The following is a 20817-nucleotide window of genomic DNA, read 5'->3' as shown; positions in this document are numbered from 1 at the left end:
TTAAGGTAGTTAAGTTTTCAACTAATCTACCATCAGGATTTTAAGAGACTTAACTCCCACTATTAAGGAGAGACTTCCATAAATTACTTAGCTTCTTAGTGTCAGCTTCTTTTTATAATACCTGTATTACATAAATTTTCTCTCTTCAATGAAACACTAAGCCACTTAAAGCTAAAACTATGTCTTTTATCATCTTAAATCCCCTCTATGTATTCTACAGAGTAGATGCTCAATAAATATTTGATCATTTAGCTATACAGAACTAATATATATACAGAACTAATATATATCCAAGAAGTACTCTAAATATTGTAAGGAGGCTTCTGAGTATGGAAAAGACCTGCCCTCAAGAGCCTGCAATCCCTTCTGTCATAGTGATATTTTAAATATGCCATAGTTTAGGGTACCTGAGTGGCTCAGTCGGCTAAGCATCCAGCTTTGGCTCAGGTCATGATCTCACAGTTCATGGGTTCAAGCCCCAGGTCAGGCTCTGTGCTGACAGCTCAGAGCCTGGAGCCTGCTTCAGATTCTGTGTCTCCCTCTCTCTCTCTGCCCCCCCCCCCCCCGCTCACGCTCTCTCTCAAAAATAAACAAACATTAAAAGTAAAATTAGGGGCGCCTGGGTGGCGCAGTCGGTTAAGCGTCTGACTTCAGCCAGGTCACGATCTCGCGGTCCGTGAGTTCGAGCCCCGCGTCAGACTCTGGGCTGATGGCTCAGAGCCTGGAGCCTGTTTCCGATTCTGTGTCTCCCTCTCTCTCTGCCCCTCTGTTCATGCTCTGTTCATGCTCTGTCTCTCTCTGTCCCAAAAATAAATAAACGTTGAAAAAAAAATTTTTTTAAAAAATAAAATAAAAAATAAAAAAAAAGTAAAATTAAAGAAAGTAATTTTTAATTTATGCCATAGTTTGGGGGTTTGGAGAGAAGGGGGAGCAGCACACCAAATAGCTACTGCTACTGTTTAATAATCATCATTTCAAAAGTATGCCAGAATTTTTACAAATTTCCACCAACATGAAAAAAATCTTCTCTCTAAAGACTATTATATAAACTGAACTCAGATCTATTCACAAACAGGATAATAATGATTAGAGAGTAACAACGCACTCAGATAAACATCAGTGCAGAATATATTGTTTATTAACTGAAAAGAAATAGGATTATGGCATTAGCAGATCAAGGAAATAAAACAGGAGATATACATTTGAATATTTGTCAGAATTTATAAAAGTCAAGCAAGTTAATTTGCAGAATTGCAGAATGTGTTTCAATTTGGTTGGAACAAAAAAGACATCCTAGGAGCAAAGGGATAAATTTCAACATGGATAAGAGGAATATATGCTGAATGAATGTCAAAGGGAATCAAGAAGTACAGTATTTGGAATTACTTGGCTCTTGTACCAAACATTAGTAATGCTACTAATGTTGCAGAAAAAGTGTTATAAATTTATACACATAAACACACTAAACTTTAAGAGAATACACACTTACAAGAATCAGTTTCTTTTAAAATTGTAAGTAGAAGAAAAGATACAAGAAAAACGTGATACCAAAAAAGCCATTCTAGAAAAACATAAGACAACATAAGTAAAAAGTATAAAAAACAAAATACTAGGAGAAAAAACTAAGAAATAACAGAGTAAACCAGCACATCACAACAGAAATACACAACATCACAAATCATTGTTAAAAGCAATGCAGTTAAGTGGAACCCTCACACAATGCAGGTGGGAGCATATAATGGTGCAGCCACTGTGGAAAACAGTCTGGTGGTTCCTCAAAAGTGAAACAGGAATCTCCGCTACTCTATTCTGAGGTATATGCCTAGAATAATACCCAAAATAGGTATTCAAATGACACTCACACATGAATGTTCACAGTAGCACTATTCATAATAGCCAAAAGGTGGAAACAACCCAAATGTCTATCTACCGATGAATGGATAAACAAAATGTGGTGTAACACTACAATGGAATATTATTCAGCCTTGAAAAGGAATGAAGTATGATACATGCTACAAACCATGTATAAACCTCTAAAACATTATGCTAAGTAAAAGGAGCCAGACACAAAAGTCACATATTAATTAGATGATTCTATTTACATGAAATACCCAGAATAGGTAAATCCATAGACAGAAAGCAGATTGGTGGTTGCCAGGATCAGGGAGAGGAGGGAAGAAAGAGATCCATAATGTTCTAAAAATGTTTTGGAACTAGATAGACATGATGGTTCCATAACATTGTAAATATACTAAATGCCACTAAATTGAACACTTTAAAATAGTTAATTTTGTTATGTTAATTCCACAATTAATAATAAACACAAATGTCCCCTCCTCCAAAAATGCAGTAACAGCCATGCTTCTTATCATCTGCTAATAACAGAAAACACTAAAACTGTTTGCTAGAGATCTCTTTATATTCCTTCGTTTCTTCTCTCCTGTAAAACATACCTGACTAAATCTATCATTCCCTTTCTTCTAGAATCCTCACTTCCATATGGCTCACACTCCATATAGCTACCCTATACCCCCATTCTCACTACCCCTCATTAACCTTTCATTTTGTCCTGAAAAACCTTAGTTCTCAGGGCAAAATGAGAACTGCTAATCACTTCCCAGTTAACCTGTTCCTCTTTCTGTGGAAAAATAACCCTTTCAATTTATCAAACTTTTCAGTATGTTAAGTCTGAAATGACGATAAGATACCCAAATGGAAAAATCAGCAAGGTGGACAACCTGAGTTCAAGAAAAGTGGCTGATCATTATCAACACACTAGTGTTTGATGAAACCAGGTGCAATGTCAGGGTTGAAGAAAAAACAGGCTAAATGCTTTTGACCCATCGTACACCTAACCCTGGATCATTTGGTTTCCATAATCTTGCTCCAGGCTGCCAAGTATTACTGGAAAAAGTTATGAAATCCTTCAAAGTGAGTTCACTACAAGTTCATATTGTTTCAATTTTAATTGAATACTACTTCTAAGTAATCCTTTTATTCGCTTATTGATTTATCAGCACAATGATTTCCCAACTATGAGCTTCAGACTCCCGGGGAGCTGCACAATTAGCCATCACAATGGATACCCAGAGGCATGCATTATATAAAGAAATATACACCTATATGTATTAATATTTTTCCAATGTGCAGATACTGGGGTTAATAAAATACAACGTCATGTGAGAAAGTACTAAAACAGCAGCTTTTTGCTAATACGCATTTTCTCAACTAACAAGCACTATAAACATAACTACAGTGATGTGGGGGGAGGGTTTCACAAACCGTTGTGAAGTTAAAAAGGTTGTCATTCTTCAAAATACTGGGAACCACCGCCTAAGAGAATCTCCCACAGCACTTAAACATGCTTTCTGCACTCAAAGCTCCTAGGTACTTCCTGCCCACTTCCACTCCCAATTCTCCTTTCATTTTCTCAAGAAAATCAAACACATGCTCATATATCCCCTCATCTGCCATCCATCTGAATGTATTTTTTTCCACTACTTCTATATTTGATACTTTAGAAGTTACTGGTGTGCCTCTTCCCTTTTAAGGCTAATTCAGACATACACACCTGATCCCATCTCTTCCTTGGTCCCCACTACCTCAATCCATCAAACAGGTTTAATCTCTCCTTCAAGTTTTTTCCCTTCTACCTAAAAACATTTTCAGATCTATCTTATTCTGATAAAACTTTACTTGATCCTACTCCATGTTCTAGCTGCTACTCTATTTCTTCCTTTTGTTGTCAACTTCTAAGGGCTGGCCTGTTATAGACTGAGCCAACTACCTATTTTTATAAATAATATTTTGTTGGAATAGCCATCCTGTTTTTTTAGGTATTGTGGCTGCTTTCCCACCAGGGCAAATTTAAGTAGTTAGGAAATCCTATAGCCTGGAAACCTACAGTTTGTCTCCTTTAAAAAAAAAAAAAAAAAACCTGGATGGCTCAGTCTTGAGTGTCTGACTCTTGATTTTCTCTCTCTCTCTCTCTCTCTCTCCCTCCCTCCCTCCCTCCCTCTGCCCCTTCTCACCCACTTGTGCTCTCTCTTAAAAAATTTAAAAATAAAAGTATAGGGGCGCCTGGGTGGCGCAGTCGGTTAAGCATCCGACTTCAGCCAGGTCACGATCTCGCGGTCTGTGAGTTCGAGCCCCGCGTCGGGCTCTGGGCTGATGGCTCAGAGCCTGGAGCCTGTTTCCGATTCTGTGTCTCCCTCTCTCTCTGCCCCTCCCCCGTTCATGCTCTGTCTCTCTCTGTCCCAGAAATAAATTTAAAAAAATGAAAAAAAAATTTTTTTTTAAATAAATAAATAAATAGATAAAAGTATAAATAAATAAATAAATAAATAAAAAGAGGTCAAGTACTGGGGCTCCAAAGTATGACCTACATTCAATGCCATCATTTCCTCTGAGAACAAGTGGGTACTATTAAAGGTTTTGGAGCAAAGTAAAGTACCATGAGCAAAAGGGCCTTTCAAGACTCCTAGTTTAACAACAGTGTGCAGGGAAGATATAAAAGATCATTTAGGAAATCACTCACTGCAAGAGTCTAGCATTAGGCATACATGGAGAGAAACAAAAGGGACTTTTTAAAGGAATAAGCATCAAGATTAGATGCAATATATCACAGAGAAGACAAAGCTCACACCAAAATTTCAATCTTTGGTGATGTGGTTTCTCCTATAATCTACTGTAGACTTACAGCTTTTCAGAGTCTATCTTAGTGACTGTAGAGTTCCTAAAATCTCAGTACTAATTCTATATCCTCTGTGTATCAAGCATTCCCCATGCTTGCTACCTGGCTAATGCCTAGGTAAGCAAATCACTTAGGAAGAGGCAGTCCCAACAGAGTTGGCCAAATGAGAACACAGGACCAATGTCAGAGATGGATGGAGTACTCACCTGTGATACCAAGTAGAGAGAGAGGGGGACTAAGATTTCAGGTCCAGAACTGGCTCTAGCCAAACAGGAAGAAGCAGCTATGAATTTGCTTACAGTAGAAGCAGAGTGTCTTTGATATTCTGACATACTCTTTCTGATGTTCAGACAGACCACTATTAGAGCAGCCACTGGTAAGAGTCTCATGAGAAATAAGCCAAAAAACAAGACTGAAAGGTGAGGAATTAAATGGAGCAGACCCTATTGGTCTTTTGTCTAGGAAAAGCAGTCTTCCTTATTAAAGATGGTACTACTTTTCAAAATGGCCAACATGATACTAACCTTCATTTACAGAGTTTTCACATCCCACAAGATTGAGAAGGATATCATCATCTTTATCATCAACTTCACATCCCAGCAGCATCCAGTTCTCCACGTTATCACTTTCTGAAATGGTGCTCTCTTCCTCTTCACTTGAACTGACTTCTATAATCATGACCTCTCGGATTGTACCCGATAGCTCTTCAGATTTAGGCTTCTCAATATTCCTCTTGCATTTCTTATCAGTCAACTTATTAGAATGAAAAGATGCAGGAGGACCTTGGGTTTTTTCTTTTGCTTGGACTCTAAAATTCTTTCTTTTGCATCTGTAAATACTATCTTCATCAGACAAAGTGATGACCTCTGACCCATCTGATAGCTGGATGACCTCACTATCCGAAAGGATAATTAAGTTCTTCTGATTTGGTTTACTAATGGATGATTCAGAATTCCCAGAGTTCTTCTCTTCATGTTCTTCCTCTTTAATGACATTATCAAGATCTTGGGCATAATGAACTTGACTGTAGAGCTGAAATTCCACCTCACTATCAACACTCAGTTCACTAGAGGACTCTTCACGATAAAGGTCATCTTCGTATGCTTCTATAGTCTCATAACCACCAAACATCATGGAAAGTCAGTAATCTTGATGCTGTAAAAGAGAAAACCATACAAAGAATGTATTTTAAATGCTCAGATCATGCCTGTTTAGTGCATAACAATATCACCTTAGAGCTAACTTCTGTGAAAGCCATCACTGTTCTCAGTGACATATTAAAATACCTTTTCCTCTTAGAGTACCTTTTTTTCAAGGATTTCCAAATCCTGTTATGACCTACTCTAACAATGCCCACCCCTCCCAAATGAAAATTACTACCAACAAATTGACTTACAGCTATTAGTGGAAACACAATATTTTGCAGGTGTGACAGAAAGAAAAAATAGGTTGACATCCACTGCTTCAGACACCAAACATTTTTTTCCCCTAAAATGTTAAAAATCACAAGAATGTTTTAAGTCATTCTCACTAGTCCATCCATTTTTCATCTCTTCCCTGGTTCTGGCTCTTCCTCTCATCTTTTCAGATATGCATTCTCACATAGAAATATCACTTCAACTTTAATGAAAATCCACTACAGGAAACAATCATATTTACTGTTTTAGTGCAGATTTTTATTTTCAATCAAAAAATTAATCTCATGACCTTGACTAAAAGAATACATAAAAATACGTGATAAGCCATGGTTTACTTTTGTACTAGCAATAAAGATGTGTGTGAAACACACACACCTAAAACTGAGGCAAACTCCTAGCTACAGGAGCACTTCATTTTCCTACTGTGGCATATTAAATCTTATTCACCTTCCACTCAGCTTAAACATCACTTTTCTGAGAAGCTTCCCTTGACCCACCAGACTAAATTAAGTGTCCCTTTTATAGGCTTCCATAGCACTTTACATTTCAAAAGACTCACCACAGTTCTAATTACTAATTCAATGTAAATCTCCCACAAAAACAGACGACATAGCCCAGGAGAGCATAAACTATATGCACTTTGTTAAACGCTGGATCCCCCAAGCCAAGCAGAGTAACTGGGATTTGGCAGGACCTGCATAAATGTCTGTTGAATTAACAGATAAATAAATAAAAGAGTAATATTATCTGACATTTGCTCTTCAGTACTAATAAATCTAGTATGGGCCTAAAATATGGAAATTATGGTGGGACGAAGTTCACAGTTGTCTCCAACTATTCCAACTATTCTCATATCAACCCAAAATCTACACAGATGTTTCAATGAGGTACTGATGGAATACTGATCCAAATGAGAGCTCTGGAAAAATAACTCAGGTTTTTTTCAAAAATCAGGTACAGCCTAAAGAACAATAACAATGAAAATTTACTCTTTCCACATCCTTTTTAGTTATACAAATGCAATTCAGAAAGACCAGCTGTTTTTAGTTTACCAATTTTCAGACCCAAATGTCAGTGTTCTGATGGTAGTTTTGGTAATATAACCAGCTGACTCCAAGAAGCAAATGAACAGAAGCCAAAAATGCACTCCTTACACACTGGAGTTTCTCTGTTCACAGAAATAAAGAAACTCTGTCATACACCTTAAACTTACACAATGTTACATGTTCAGTTATAGCTCAACAAAGCTGGGAGTAAAACTGATAACTTCTGAGTTAACAATACAGTATTGTATTCTTGAAATCTGCTAAGAGTAGATCTTAAAATGTTCTCACTGGTGGAAAAAAAGGAAGACAATATGTGAGGAGATGGCTGTGTTAATTAATCTCAATGTGGTAGTTATTTCATACAACAGATCATGATATCGTACACCTTAAACTTACACAATGCTATTTGTTAACTTTACCTCAATAAAGGTGGGGGTGGGGGGCAGAAACCAACTTTTAAATGCCTTTTTCTTCTAAAAGTTACAATACACCTGTTCCATTCTTACACTGTCCTTCAGGTTGCTATGCTGTTGTTGTCATACAAGTTAAATGTGGCTGTCTGAATAATAATGCTCATAGCATTTATCAGTTTATATTGAAATGTTAGCCTCAGAGCAATTCAAATAAAAGATGAATTCTTTCCTTTTTATTTAATAGGTAAATTAATTCTGAAAGAAGTCAAAGGAATTATGCTTCCTTCAAAATCCTCACTGGATCCATACTGATAAAACATAAATAACATAATTCCAGTGCAGCACAGAAAAAATTAAAAGAGCTAAATTACAGAGTTACAAATTTGTACTACTCTTGGAACCATCCCAAAGGAAAGGGATTAAGAAAAGAGCCACGGGCACACCTGTGAATGTATGCCAAAAATAAACTACAGAAATATAATAAAAACTGACTTCCTTGGGTCTAGGGGTTTATCTTTCCTTGAAATGTAGAAAAATGAATTTAACAATTTAGCCCCTATGGCCTTTAAGAGGATTTTGTATCTTCTGTACTTGAAAATTGTGCTCAGCATAACTTGCTCTGCTCTTTATGTAGCTTATGTATGCCAGGGTTAAGGTTTGCCCGAGGCTATTTTGGTTTATGTTTATGTACTACTTTAATCACATTCAAATGCATTTAATTTTTTTTAAGTATATACTCGCAGGACAAATATGAAATAAATAAATACACACACACATCTTGAACTAGAAGACTTTCTCAGCTTTTAATCATTATATACGATCTCAAGCATACTTAACTAGATAACATAAGGTCCCTATGAGAGCCACAAAATTTTAAGCCTCAAAGAGACCTTCCTGATTATCTCACACAACCTCCTCAACTTACACATAAGGAAATTAAAGCCCAAAGAGATAAGGAAGCCCATCCAAGGTTATGCAGCTGATTAAGAACATAGGTGGGACAGATTCACATTTCCCTCTTAGCCAAGTGTTCACTAAGACCTTTTTTTTCACTTTTCCAAAATAATTTCAAATAAAATTTTTTTTAAAAAAGCTTCCTTCAAAGCTATATTTGCATTGGTTCTAACACCTAAGTTTATCTCAAAAATATCCATTTCACTTCCCAGTGGAGTATAAAAACTATGAAAGAGGCATTTTAATTGGAAGGAAAAGCATACATGTGAATTTATTATCACTTTACCATCCAAGAACCTTGCAAGTTGGTACTCAAGAGTACAGCAATCCCATGACCAAAGAAGATGGTTCTTAAAACCTAAAACACCCAGTTTGAGAATAAAAGTTATTCATAAAATTAAAATGGTTTAACAAATAAAAAACAGGCATAGAGAATCACTGCAAAGACTCTCACCATTCAAAAGTGGGAGTAGTTTTCATTCACTAAAAATTTTTAAACTACACAACTTAAGGCTTATTTTAAGCTTGTATATTTTACTATAGTATTTTTGAGGCCAATACTTTTCTGCTCTAACAGTCTACCAGCTGGTCATTCCAGACCTTTTGCTCTTATTTCCTTCCAAAGAACTTTTAGCCTAAATGTTTCTTCTTGATGACATAGGTATCCATTTCAACATTCAAATCACAGATCACTCCTTAAGTCCAATGTTCAGTGGAAAGTGATTAATAGACATAGTTGATTTTCAACTTAAAATTTCTGACATACTCTATTATATTTATATACTCTGCTAGCTATCCTGACAGTGACAGATTTGAAACACTATTAAGTTCAGTCTAGAATGAAAATCTCTGCCTATTCTTCAAATATAATTTTCACTCTGAAGCAAATCTGACTAGGGTAGAGAATTGAAATATGTGAAACAACACTCACCAAAAAAAAAAAAAAAAAGGAGACAATACAAGATATTGGGGGGAGAAAGTTATGCTAAATTTATTCAGACAAGTCTAGCTGTTCTTGGTACACATAGTCTTTTTATGATAACTAGTCCTATCTCAAAACACTTCCTTCACCTTTCTCTCAAACCTTCTTCCTTTTACTACACAGCACCTTACTCTTGTAGCCACTTTATAATCCTCACTTCCAGGTCTTCCTCAGTTCATCCGCTACCCTCAGATTCTGGAAAACAACAATACTGAACTGTCCCCCAAAGGGAATCCTGTCTGAAATATACACACAGCCCATTTCACAGTCTTTGTATGTTACAGCAAAAGTATTCGAAACACAAAGTCAAGAGCTTTGGAATGGACAGTCACTAACTTGCACGCTCTCATTTTATGTATACAGAAACGGGCTCTCTGAGAAGCTTATTTATTCATTGAGCCTAAAGATCTCCTCACTGGACCCTGTCATGTGAAACGGAGGTAAATTCAGCCTAAACATGAGATTCCTAGAGTCACCAGCGATTCAGTGGTGGAGCCACGACTAGAACCGAGGCCTGCTGATTCCCAGCCAGTTCTCCCACTGCACCTGCAGCTTTTAAAGTTGGAAGTTAACTGCGGGCTCACAGGATGTGAGGGATATAGCAAATCTTGGTGCACACAGTCCAAATCTCCCTGTTTTACATAGGGCAAGTAGCACAACCCCCTAAAATTTTCTGACCCCACAGTTGTAGCTGTTGCTTCTGACAGCAGAGACTGGAGTTGGGCTATTCGGTCCCCCACAGGCCGGGCTCCCTCAGTGAGGCAGGACCTCCGCGTTTAACTGAGTGACCGGCTTCCCTAAAAAAAAAAAAAAAAAAAAAAAAAAAAACAACACGGGAACTGGGGGAAGATAAAAGGCATGGGGTAGAAACGCCACCCCCACCAAGGCCATGGGTGTCCAGCGTTTTTTGAACCACGACCTCGCCCCTGGCCGAGTAGGGAGAAGCGAACACCCCAGCCGGTCAGCCGAGCCGCAAGAGGCAGAACACGACTGAGGGGCCACGAGCTGCACCCTGCCACGAGTAGGGACAGACGGGGGGCGCGGAGGCCGGGGAGGGGACACGAGCTAGTTCCACAGCCCTGCGAGAGAGGCGGAGGGCGGGCAGGGGTCCCCCGGCCGCGGGCGGCTGGGGGTCCGTCACACACATACTCACTGCCGCGGCTGCGACCAGGAAGCACCAACCAGGAACCAAAGCGCGTAGAGGGATGGGGAGGGGCGAGGACAAATGAGGTAAGGAAACCGCGTCCGCGCGGACCCGGGAGGAGGGAAGGCACTTCCGGGGAAAACACAGCTCCCGGGAGTTGTCTTCCGTCCCCGCCTACCCGGCGAACCCCTGTGCGCATGCGTAATAACTGTTAACCCTTTCATTTCCCTGCTGATAATCTATTGAGTTGCCTTCCTTGCTTTGCCCCTTCCCCTTCGTGACTTCTTTCAAAGATACCTAGGCTACATCTATAATGGGGTGACACTTGGCTTTAAAGATTGCACGCAGGGGATGCTACTTAGTAGGCAAAATCAGGGAAGACCTCGCACCCTTTCTGTGCCGGCAAGGAAAACTACATCTCCCATGATGCCCCTGGGCGGGTTTCCGGACGGGCTCCGCCTCCTGCCGTCTTGACCTCCGGGGAACTCTCTTTGTGCCACGTGGCGTGGGAGGTGAGCTGAGACCCAAGTGGGTTAGGATAGGGAGGACGGGTTCTGGAGGCCGGTTCCCCAGCGTACAGCGGGACCTCGACGGAAGAGAACCTTCTTTGAAAGAGCCTGGCCTTAGCGCTAGGTGATCTTAGGCAGGTCCCTTCCACCTCTAGTTTGAAGTTGAATTTAGTTAGTATTGGGATGATTCTGGCTCTCTCTTTCCTAGAATTCGAGGCAACAGATTTAACTCTTTGTGAGTCTTGAAGACATGCCTTTTTTTTTTTTTTTTTTTTTTTTTTTTTAGCTCTACGCTCAACGTTGGTCTTCAACTCAAGAGTCAACATCTCTACGGACTGAGCCAGCCAGGCGCTCATGAAGAGCTGCATTCTTGATAAAGATTGAAGGTCATTCTCGTCCTTTGGAAGCCTTCAGAGGCTACAAGATTGTGTTGGAAGCCTCTGTCTTCTGTTCCTCTTCTCACACCTTATTTTAATACTTAGCAATAATAAACCCATCTGTACAACTTTATACAATGGCAAAGCACTGTATAGGTTGGTCCTGGGCAACAGTCCTGAAAGATAAGCTTGACATTGGTACTTCTTCCCAACATTTTTTGAGCATCTGTTAAGAAGCAGTGTTAGCAACTGTGGATGTAGTGGTAAAAAAAAAAAAAAAAAAAAAAATTTAAGTCTCTGGTCTCCTAGAGCTGAGTCTAGCTGGGAAAACAATACAATTTGGGTGTAGTCTAAGAGTGTGATCAGAAAAATAATTAGAAATTAAATTAACATGGTAAATTCTAGGAAGGAGGACAGGTTACAATGAAAAGGTAAACTTGGAGGAACCAATTTGCAAAGCAGAAAAAAGGCTTAGAAGTGGATCACAGAGATTACTAAATTGTTTAGGTAATGTGTATGGTGTAGAACAGAAGTTATCTCTAAAAAAATATGGGGCGCCTGGGTGGCGCAGTGGGTTAAGCGTCCGACTTCAGCCAGGTCACGATCTCGCGGTCCGTGAGTTTGAGCCCCGCGTCGGGCTCTGGGCTGATGGCTCGGAGCCTGGAGCCTGCTTCCGATTCTGTGTCTCCCTCTCTCTCTGCCCCTCCCCCGTTCATGCTCTGTCTCTCTCTGTCCCAAAATAAATAAACATTGAAAAAAAATTTTTTTTTAATAAATAAATAAATAAAGTGTTAAGCTTTTGTCAAGTGCCAGGCTTAATCTATAAGTGTATTATGTATAAACCCTTTTAAAAGAATGTTTAATGTTTATTTTTGAGAGAAGGAGAGACAGAGCTCGAGCAGGGGAGGGGCAGAGAGAGAGGGAGGCAGAATCTGAAGCAGGCTTGGGCTCAGCTGTCAGCACAGAGACCAAGGTGGGGATAGAACCCACAAACTGGGAGGTCATGACCTAAGCTGAAGTCGGAGGCTTAACTGACAGCCACCCAGGCGCCCCTAAACCCTTTTAAATTATAAAAGCTTTTTTTAAGTTTTGATTTTTTTATTTTGAGAGAGAGCATGAGTGCAAGTGGGGGAAGAGCAGAGAGAATCCATAGCAAAGAATCCCCAGTACACCATTTTAAATTCTAACAACATTTTGGGATGCTTGGGTGGCTCAGTCAGTTAAGCATCCCACTTTTGATTTCAGCTCAGGTCATGATCTCACAGTTCCTGAGATCAAGCCCTGTATAGGGCTCTGCACTGACATCAAGGAGCCTGCTTAGGATTCTCTGCCTCTCTCTGCCTCTCTCCTACTTGCATGCACTCTCTCTCTCTCTCAAAATAAATAACCATCTAATTAAAAAATTATAAATAAGTTTTAACAACCTTTTGAGGTTGATTTTTATTTTTATTTTAAGTAATCGGTACACCCAATGTGGGGCTCAAACTCACAACCCAAAGATCAAGCTTTGCACACTCTACCAACTGAGCAAGCCAGGCTTCCCTTGAGGTTGATTCTTCATTCCCATTTCACAAAAAAGGAAACATTCAGAGAGGTTAAGCAACTTGCCCAGGGCCACAAGGTTAGGAAATGCACTGAGTGACCATGCCCAATCCTACTATTACTCAAGCATTCAACAAAGATTTACTACTTACCATTAGTCAAAATGCTTTAGATACCCCCTTTTAGGTTATTTCATAAAACCTGTAGTCCTCTGGACGGCACTTCATGAGCTGACATCTGCCTCCCTGTTGACCACCATGCTAAATCCTGAGCAGTCACCAGAAGACACTATGCTCTCCTATACCTGTGCCTTTGCAAAAGGCATTCCCAGTGCCTATAAAGTCCTTCTCTTTGTCTTTTAAATACACCACTACCATACCCTACTGCACTCAAGCCCTGGATCTTCAGGAAGAAGGCCTGAGTCAGCCAGACAGAATAGGCATTCCTTCTCTTAGGCTTCCCTACAATTTGGACAAATCTCCATCAAGTCAATTATACTGTGTTTGCCTTACAGTTGTCTCCCAGCTGGATTGTGGACTCTCTCAAGGCAGAAGCTTTGACATTTTATCTTTGTATCTTCACAAGCTAACATGGTACTTAGCAGACCACGAGCACTCATTAAAGGTGTTAAAGAAATGAAGGCAAACTAAGAACTAGATGTGGATTCACCAGCTGTCAGATCAGTGGGGAAACCTTGTCATGTCCCCAGATAAGTGGGATGCAGTGTAGTGCTCTATGACATTAAGACAGGCATAAAGAGCTGCAGGGGTCCCAAGGATACAGAGATTTGTAGATGAGGAGAGTAGTGTATATATACACACTTCTGCCTTGACATGGTGAGTTCTCATTTAGATGGGTTTTAGAAACTGAGAGATCTGGTCTCCTATTACAGTAATGGGAAAGCTGAAGCCAAGAAAGGAAGAGACATGCCAAGAGTCACCTAGCAACCTAGCAGAGGCAGAGCTGTGTCTATAATCTGGGTCTCTGAGTCTTTCCCCAAATCACACACACAGTAGTTCTGTTTCCACCTCCTGCAGTCTCTAGTCCACACTTCTTGAAATCATGGGTAGCAATATGCAAAATACCCTGAAGTCTCTCTTACAGAGAATGTTCTAGAGAACCCACTTATTTGAGGAAGGAAGCACCTGTTTTCCCCCCACGACGGTGGCAGTACTACATCAACAGTGAGCAGCTGAATTGGGACGAGGGTCCAGGACAAAGCAGAAATCTGCTGCAGAGAGCAGACAAGATGGGGGATGTACTGTAGCAGGGTCCGGGTGAGTGTCGCATATTACTGTCTTTACTCTTCCATTGCAGAGGGAGGAGCTGCCTTTTTTCTTTGGTTCTAGTTTATCAGTAATATCTAGTACCCCTGAGAACTAACTAATCATTTTGACCACTCACTTAACAGTTGCTTTTGTATTTATTATTATTCATTCACTGAGAGCCTACTATGTAAGAGGACCTTGCTTGTCACTCCAAATATATTATCCTCTCTCCCATTCTCAAAATGACTCTGTGAGGGAGGTGTTAGCCCATTTCACTGGTATGGAAATTGCAACTTGGTAAGGACAGGTGACTTACTGTAAATCATACAGCTGGGATTCAAACCTAAGTCTTGTCTGAATCCAAAACCATGTTCTTTTCTATGCCCAAAGCTGCCTTTCAGAACTAAACTCTTTGAGGCGGAGACTATGATGACCTACCTCTATCTCTACACCCAGCACCTAGCCCAAGGCCAAGCACTCGGTAGGCTCACAAAGAACACTTGTGGAATAAGTGGATTTAGTATGGAGTGTCCGCTAAATGAAGGCCTGCGTGCAGTATGAACGATGTTGTGGGACAGCAGCAGAGGGAGCAGCTGGGCGTTTAGAAGTGGAGAAAGCCTCCCTCTGCAGAGGGAGACGCCAAATAAGTGGTCAGTAAGAAAAAAAAAACATCAATCCAGGATTCTAACGGCAGAGAATCCTAACAGGCAATTCACAAAAGAAATCCAAACAGCCATGAACAATGATAAGAGGTGTTCAGCATCACTAATAATCAGAAAAATGCAAACAATCTCATACACAGTGGATGAGAATACAAATTGGAAAAGCCTTTGAGGGAAGCTATCTGAAGTATCAAAATTATAAATTAGCTATGTCCTTAGGTGTATGTACAAAGATTGTGATAAGAAAAATGGAAACGGCATAAATATTCATTAATGAGGAATAAAATACTTTGTGGCTTTTGGCTCAGAGGAGGCCATCCCGATTCTGGGTTATCAGACACCAGCCACCTCTATCATGCCACCTAAGTTCAACCCCCACAAGATCAAAGTCATTTATACACCTGAGGTGCACCAGTGGGGAAGTTGATACCACATCTGCATTGGCTCCAAAAATCGGCCCCTGGGTCTATCTCCAAAAAAGACTGGTGATGACATCACCAAGGCAACCAGTGACTGCAAGGGTCTGAGGATTACAGTGAAACTGACCATTCAGAATGAACAGACCCAGATTAAAGTGGTACCTTCTGCCTCTGCCCTGATCATCAGAGCCCTCAAGAAACTGCCAAGAAACAGAAAGAAGCAGAAACACATTAAGCACAGTGAAAATAATCACTTTTGATGAGATTGTAAACATTGCCCAATAGATGTGGCACAGATCTTTAGCCAGAGAATTCTCTGGAACTATTGAAGAGATCCTGGGGACTGACCAATCCGTAGGCTGCAATGTTGGTGGCCGCCACCCTCATGATGTCACAGATGACATCACTAGTAGTGCAGTGGAATGCCCAGCTAGTTAAGAACTACAACGGAAAATATATCTTTTTTTAATTTTTTTAAACGTTTATCTACTTTTGAGACATAGAGAGACAGAGCATGAACAGGGGAGGGTCAGAGAGAGAGGGAGACACAGAATCCGAAACAGGCTCCAGGCTCCGAGCTGTCAGCACAGAGCCTGACGCGGGGCTCGAACTCACGGACCGAGAGATCATGTCCTGAGCCGAAGTCAGATGCCCAACCGACTGAGCCACCCAGGCGCCCCACAAAGGAAAATATTTCAAAGGATCATTTAACAACCAAAAAGAAATAGAAAAATGAGGAATAAAATAAACAAGGACACATTGAGGGGTGCCTGAGTGGCTCAGTCGTTTAAGCGTCTGACTTCAGCTCAGGTCATGATCTCACGGTTCACGAGTTCGAACCCCGTGACAGGCTCTGTGCTGACAACTCAGAGCCTGGAGCCTGCTTCGGATTCTGTGTCTCCCTCTCTCTCTGCCCCTCCCCTACTCATGCTCTGCCTCTCATTTCTCAAAAATAAAACATTAAAAAAAATTTTTTTTAAGAATGGGTCAGAATTTGCTAGATAGAGAAGGCAGGGGAATCTTCTGGCAAAGGAACAAGATAAGGGGAGGAAACTGACAGATGTGAGTCTCCTGCACTGAGAAACAACCAGTGGCTCTGAGTGTCCAGGACACATCATGAGGCAGGGAGAAAGGGAGACAGAGGAGAGTAAGCAGGACCCACAAATGGACACATTTTCATGCCACCTAATGAGCTTTCTTTCTACCCAGCCTCATGCCCTGCAAAAAATAACTTGAGTACTTTAGCTACTCATTTCATTGGTGATTTCTCTTCCTACCCTAAAGAAAGAAACCCTAGAATAATGACTGAAGGGGACATCTAGTACAATGCCCTCATTTTGCAGAAGGGAAAACTAACGCTTGGAAAAAAAAGAAACTTGCAGGTTCCCAGCAAATGTTTGTGTTAACAGTGGCTTCCAGTTCACAATCCAGCATTCTTTCTGTTGCACCGAAGTCTGAAAGGTTGAGGCAGAAATAGAGGCTGACAAGTGAAATGAGTGAATGTTGCCCTTTAAAGTTTGGATGTTTTGGGGCGCCTGGGTGGCTCAGTCGGTTAGGCGTCCGACTTCAGCTCAGGTCACGATCTCACGGTCCGTGAGTTCGAGCCCCGCGTCGGGCTCTGGGCTGATGGCCCAGAGCCTGGAGTCTGCTTCCGATTCTGTGTCTCCCTCTCTCTCTGCCCCACCCCTGTTCATGCTCTGTCTCTCTCTGTCTCAAAAATAAATAAACGTTAAAAAAAAAATAAAGTTTGGATGTTTCACATTTGCCACAAATACAAACTTAATGTCTGTATAATTTTAAAATGTAATTATAGAAACTGTTATCACTTACAGCCCATGCCTTGCAACTGGGAAGTGATATTCAATACAGGCTTTGAGTCTGAAGCAGCAATCAAGGTGATTCTCGGGAATTCTCAATGACATTGGTACCCATCTGGATTTGTTGAAAAGTTTAACATCCTTTTTTATTATTCATGATTTTGCAGTTCTTCAAATTGCAAGGTGATGGAGGGAGCACGCAATTTTCATCCAGGCTATGAAATCATTCTTGAAAATTTGGACCTTCGTATAGATGGCTTTTAATTTTTCTTAGAGACCTCTTTTCCTTATAAAATCATGAAATTTAAAAATATATATGCTATAAATTAAGCTATATAAATGATAATGGTCACATTACAATAAAATCCTAGGATACGGAGCTAGTATTTCAAGAATTCTATACTCATTCGTTATTATCCCTAGTTAGAATTGTGTTCCTCAAGGCTCAGATCTAAGTGAGTATATAAGGACCATTGACTAGCAAGCCCATTGAGATTCTAATTTATTTAAGAATCATTAGATTCCATACAAGAAATCTCAAGCATATCATCAGTAATGCGTTGAGAAGCAGCACACTCCCAAAGGTATGCCTTTATTTTAAACGTCCAGGAGCCCTAAACCCACAGATTCTAATGCATGAAGGGACACACATACCCAGAAAGGGACTAGCCTTATTCATGTCTCATTCTATGAGGGATCTGCTTTCTTTACCTGCCTGCCCCAGACTCCAGAATCATGCCTGCAATTTTCAGTCCAGACATGTCTTTGTAACTACATTAGCATGAATTATTTTACTCAGGACTTTAGATTGACAACAGAAAAAAATTAATTGAGAATAATTAATTGAGAATAAGATTGCCCTATCAAATGAGTTATATACAGCTGACAACAATCAACTTAAACACAATTATATAAAATAAATTATAGATGTCATGCTTTGTGTCTCAACCATTAATATCCATTGTTTCTTACTAAATTGGTGAAACCACTAGCAAGGTGGGGCTTAAAATGACTGTCTCTATTCTGATAGAGTCCATATCTTCTACCTCTGCCTTCATTCTGGATCTGATATTCTTTCAAGACTGATTCCTGTGTGCATTTGTGCCGTATTTCTCTTGCATCAGACCTATTAATTGCAGAAGATGCTAATCTCCCTATCTGTAATACCTCACACTTCACACTTTGCTGTACAATCTTCAACAACTATATTTGCATGACCCTGGCAATCCCTATTCTTGCTTTGCTACTAGACAGTAAAATCCTAGAACTACTACACGTTTTCGTCAGAATGTTCAATGTGTCTCTCTCTCGAAAAGGCTTCTTTCCCCTGCTGTGCTGTTGCTCTCAGAACTTACTCTCTAGCCTGGTCTCTTCTGTGCCTGTGCTCAACTATTGGAGGACAGGCAGAGTTTTTATCATCTGCCTCAGTTTCTTGGCACAGGGAAGAATCTATATACCTGACCGAACAGTACCCTAAAAAAAGCTTTAGGCTGCTTAGCAGACCCAAACTCCGATTCTGCTCAGGTAGTGTTATCAAGGCTCCAGTTTCCTGTCTTCAAGGACCACCTGGGCAAACATTGACCAGATTAGACCAGGATAGAATTGTGTGAAATGGGACCAGGAAAGCAGTGGGCAGGGATTGCTGGGAGCTACTAGGCAGTAGAGGGTAAAAATTACATATCTCTGGGGAAAAAAAAAAAAAAAAAAAAAAAGCTGTAGGCTGCAATCAAGTGAGGACCAACAGGTAAACACAGACTATCAGGACTAAAATGGATCTCATGTGGTATTGAAGAGGAATAAACATCAAAAGTCAGTGTGTATTTTGGTGTGTGATAAAGATCGCACTTCAAATCGGTGAAGATATGGAATATTTGATAAATGATGCTGAAAAAAACTGCAAACATGAAATTAGAGCCTCCCTCCATTCAAAAAATAAATTCCTGACAAATTACATATGAATTAGAAAAAGCATTTTAAAATGTAGTACTTTAAGGAGAAAGAAAACATTAAAAAATTAAAAGGCAAACCACAGAATAGGAGAAAATATTTCTCTCATATATACTAAACGATATTAACCATAACATATAATGAATTCTCACAAATCAATTAGGAAATTAAATGTCACCATAGGAAAAGAGCCAAGGATTCAAACAGGTACTTGTAGACAGAGAAATAAAAACAGTTGGTTAACATGAGATAATTCCTTTATTTTTATTGTTTTTACGTTCATTTATTTTTGAGAGGGAGAGAACATGTGCTAGTGGAGCGGAGGAGGGGCAGAGAGATAGGGAGAGAAAGGGAGGTCCCAAGCAAGGGGGTCTGTAAGCACAGAGCTGGACGCAGGGCTCAAACTCTCAAACCATGAGATGATGATATGAGCCAAAACCAAGAATCGGATGCCTTAACTAACTGAGCCACCATGGGATAATAATTGATCTTCCTAATAGCCAGATAAATGGTAACTAAAACATAATGCAATTTTTGTAAATCAGATTTACAAATTTTAAGATTGATAATAACTTCATTGTTTCATTCATTCAAATAAATGTTTATTAAGAGTCTACTATGTGTCGTTCATGGAAAAATGATGAGAAAAAGAGACCCAATCCCTGTATTTATGTGTTTGGTTCAAAAATGAGTCTATGCTACTCTTATAAGTGGTATATAGTGGGTCATATATATTTTTTTAGCCATTCTGCCAATCTCTGTCTTTTAATTGGTGCATTTAATCCATTTACATTTACTTTTTTAAAATGTTTAATTAATTATTTATTTATTTATTTATTTACAGAGTGCTCAAGGGAGGGGCAGAGAGAGAGAATCCCAAGTAGGCTCCATATCATCAGTGCAGAGCCTGATGCAGGGTTTGAACTCACATACCATGAGATCATAACCTGAGCTGAAGTCAAGAGTTGGACAGTCAATGGACTGACTCCGTTAATCCATTTACAAGATTCCATACAAGAAATCTCAAGCATATCATCAGTAATGCGTTGAGAAGCAGCACACTCCCAAAGGTATGCCTTTATTTTAAACGTCCAGGAGCCCTAAACCCACAGATTCTAATGCATGAAGGGACACACATACCCAGAAAGGGACTAGCCTTATTCATGTCTCATGAATAAGATGCTCCGTTAATCCATTTACATTTAAAGTGATTGTTGACAATGCAGGTCTTACTTTTGCCATTTTGCTATTTGCTCTCTACATTTCTGATATCTTTTTGTTCCTAAATTCCTCCAACACTGCCTTCTTTAGTTTTTTATTTATTCCAGTATACCATTTTGATTCTCTGTTCATTTTCTTTTCTGTAAATTTTTTAGTTATTGTCTCAATGATCACCGTGAGGTTTACAGGTAACACCTAAATTTATATCAATCTAGTTTCAATTGATACCAACTTAGCTTCAGTAGCAAACCTAATCTTGCTCCTATCCAGCTCTCTCTGATAGCTCTAGGAGAGAATCCTTCCTTGCCCCTTTCCAGCTTCTGAGGTTCTCAGCAATGCCTGACACTCCTTGACCTGTAGATTCATCACTTCAATCTCAGCCTCTGTCTTCACATGGCCATATTC

General features: G+C 39.9%; 1 protein-coding gene across 3 annotated transcripts in view; it reads right to left on the bottom strand.

Annotated features, from left to right (window-relative positions):
- Positions 1-10804, bottom strand: part of ZCCHC7 (zinc finger CCHC-type containing 7) — a 253633-nt gene extending 242829 nt beyond the window's left edge. Inside the window, exons 1-2 of one of the 3 annotated variants that reach the window (XM_043565615.1) lie at positions 10660-10804; positions 5218-5848 (exon numbers count right to left, since the gene is read on the bottom strand). In XM_043565615.1, coding sequence (XP_043421550.1) covers positions 5218-5827 — 610 coding nt within the window. In that variant the 5' untranslated portion in view covers positions 5828-5848; positions 10660-10804. Of the gene's footprint in view, positions 1-5217; positions 5849-10184; positions 10307-10655 lie in introns of those variants that run through there. The other 2 variants (XM_043565617.1, XM_043565616.1) reach the window with 2 other exon arrangements.
- Between the last annotated feature and the right edge of the window lie 10013 nt (positions 10805-20817).

This window comes from Prionailurus bengalensis, chromosome D4 (genome assembly GCF_016509475.1).
Source record: "Prionailurus bengalensis isolate Pbe53 chromosome D4, Fcat_Pben_1.1_paternal_pri, whole genome shotgun sequence".
Lineage (NCBI taxonomy): Eukaryota > Metazoa > Chordata > Mammalia > Carnivora > Felidae > Prionailurus > Prionailurus bengalensis.
This window is presented reverse-complemented; position numbering and strand designations above follow the sequence as displayed.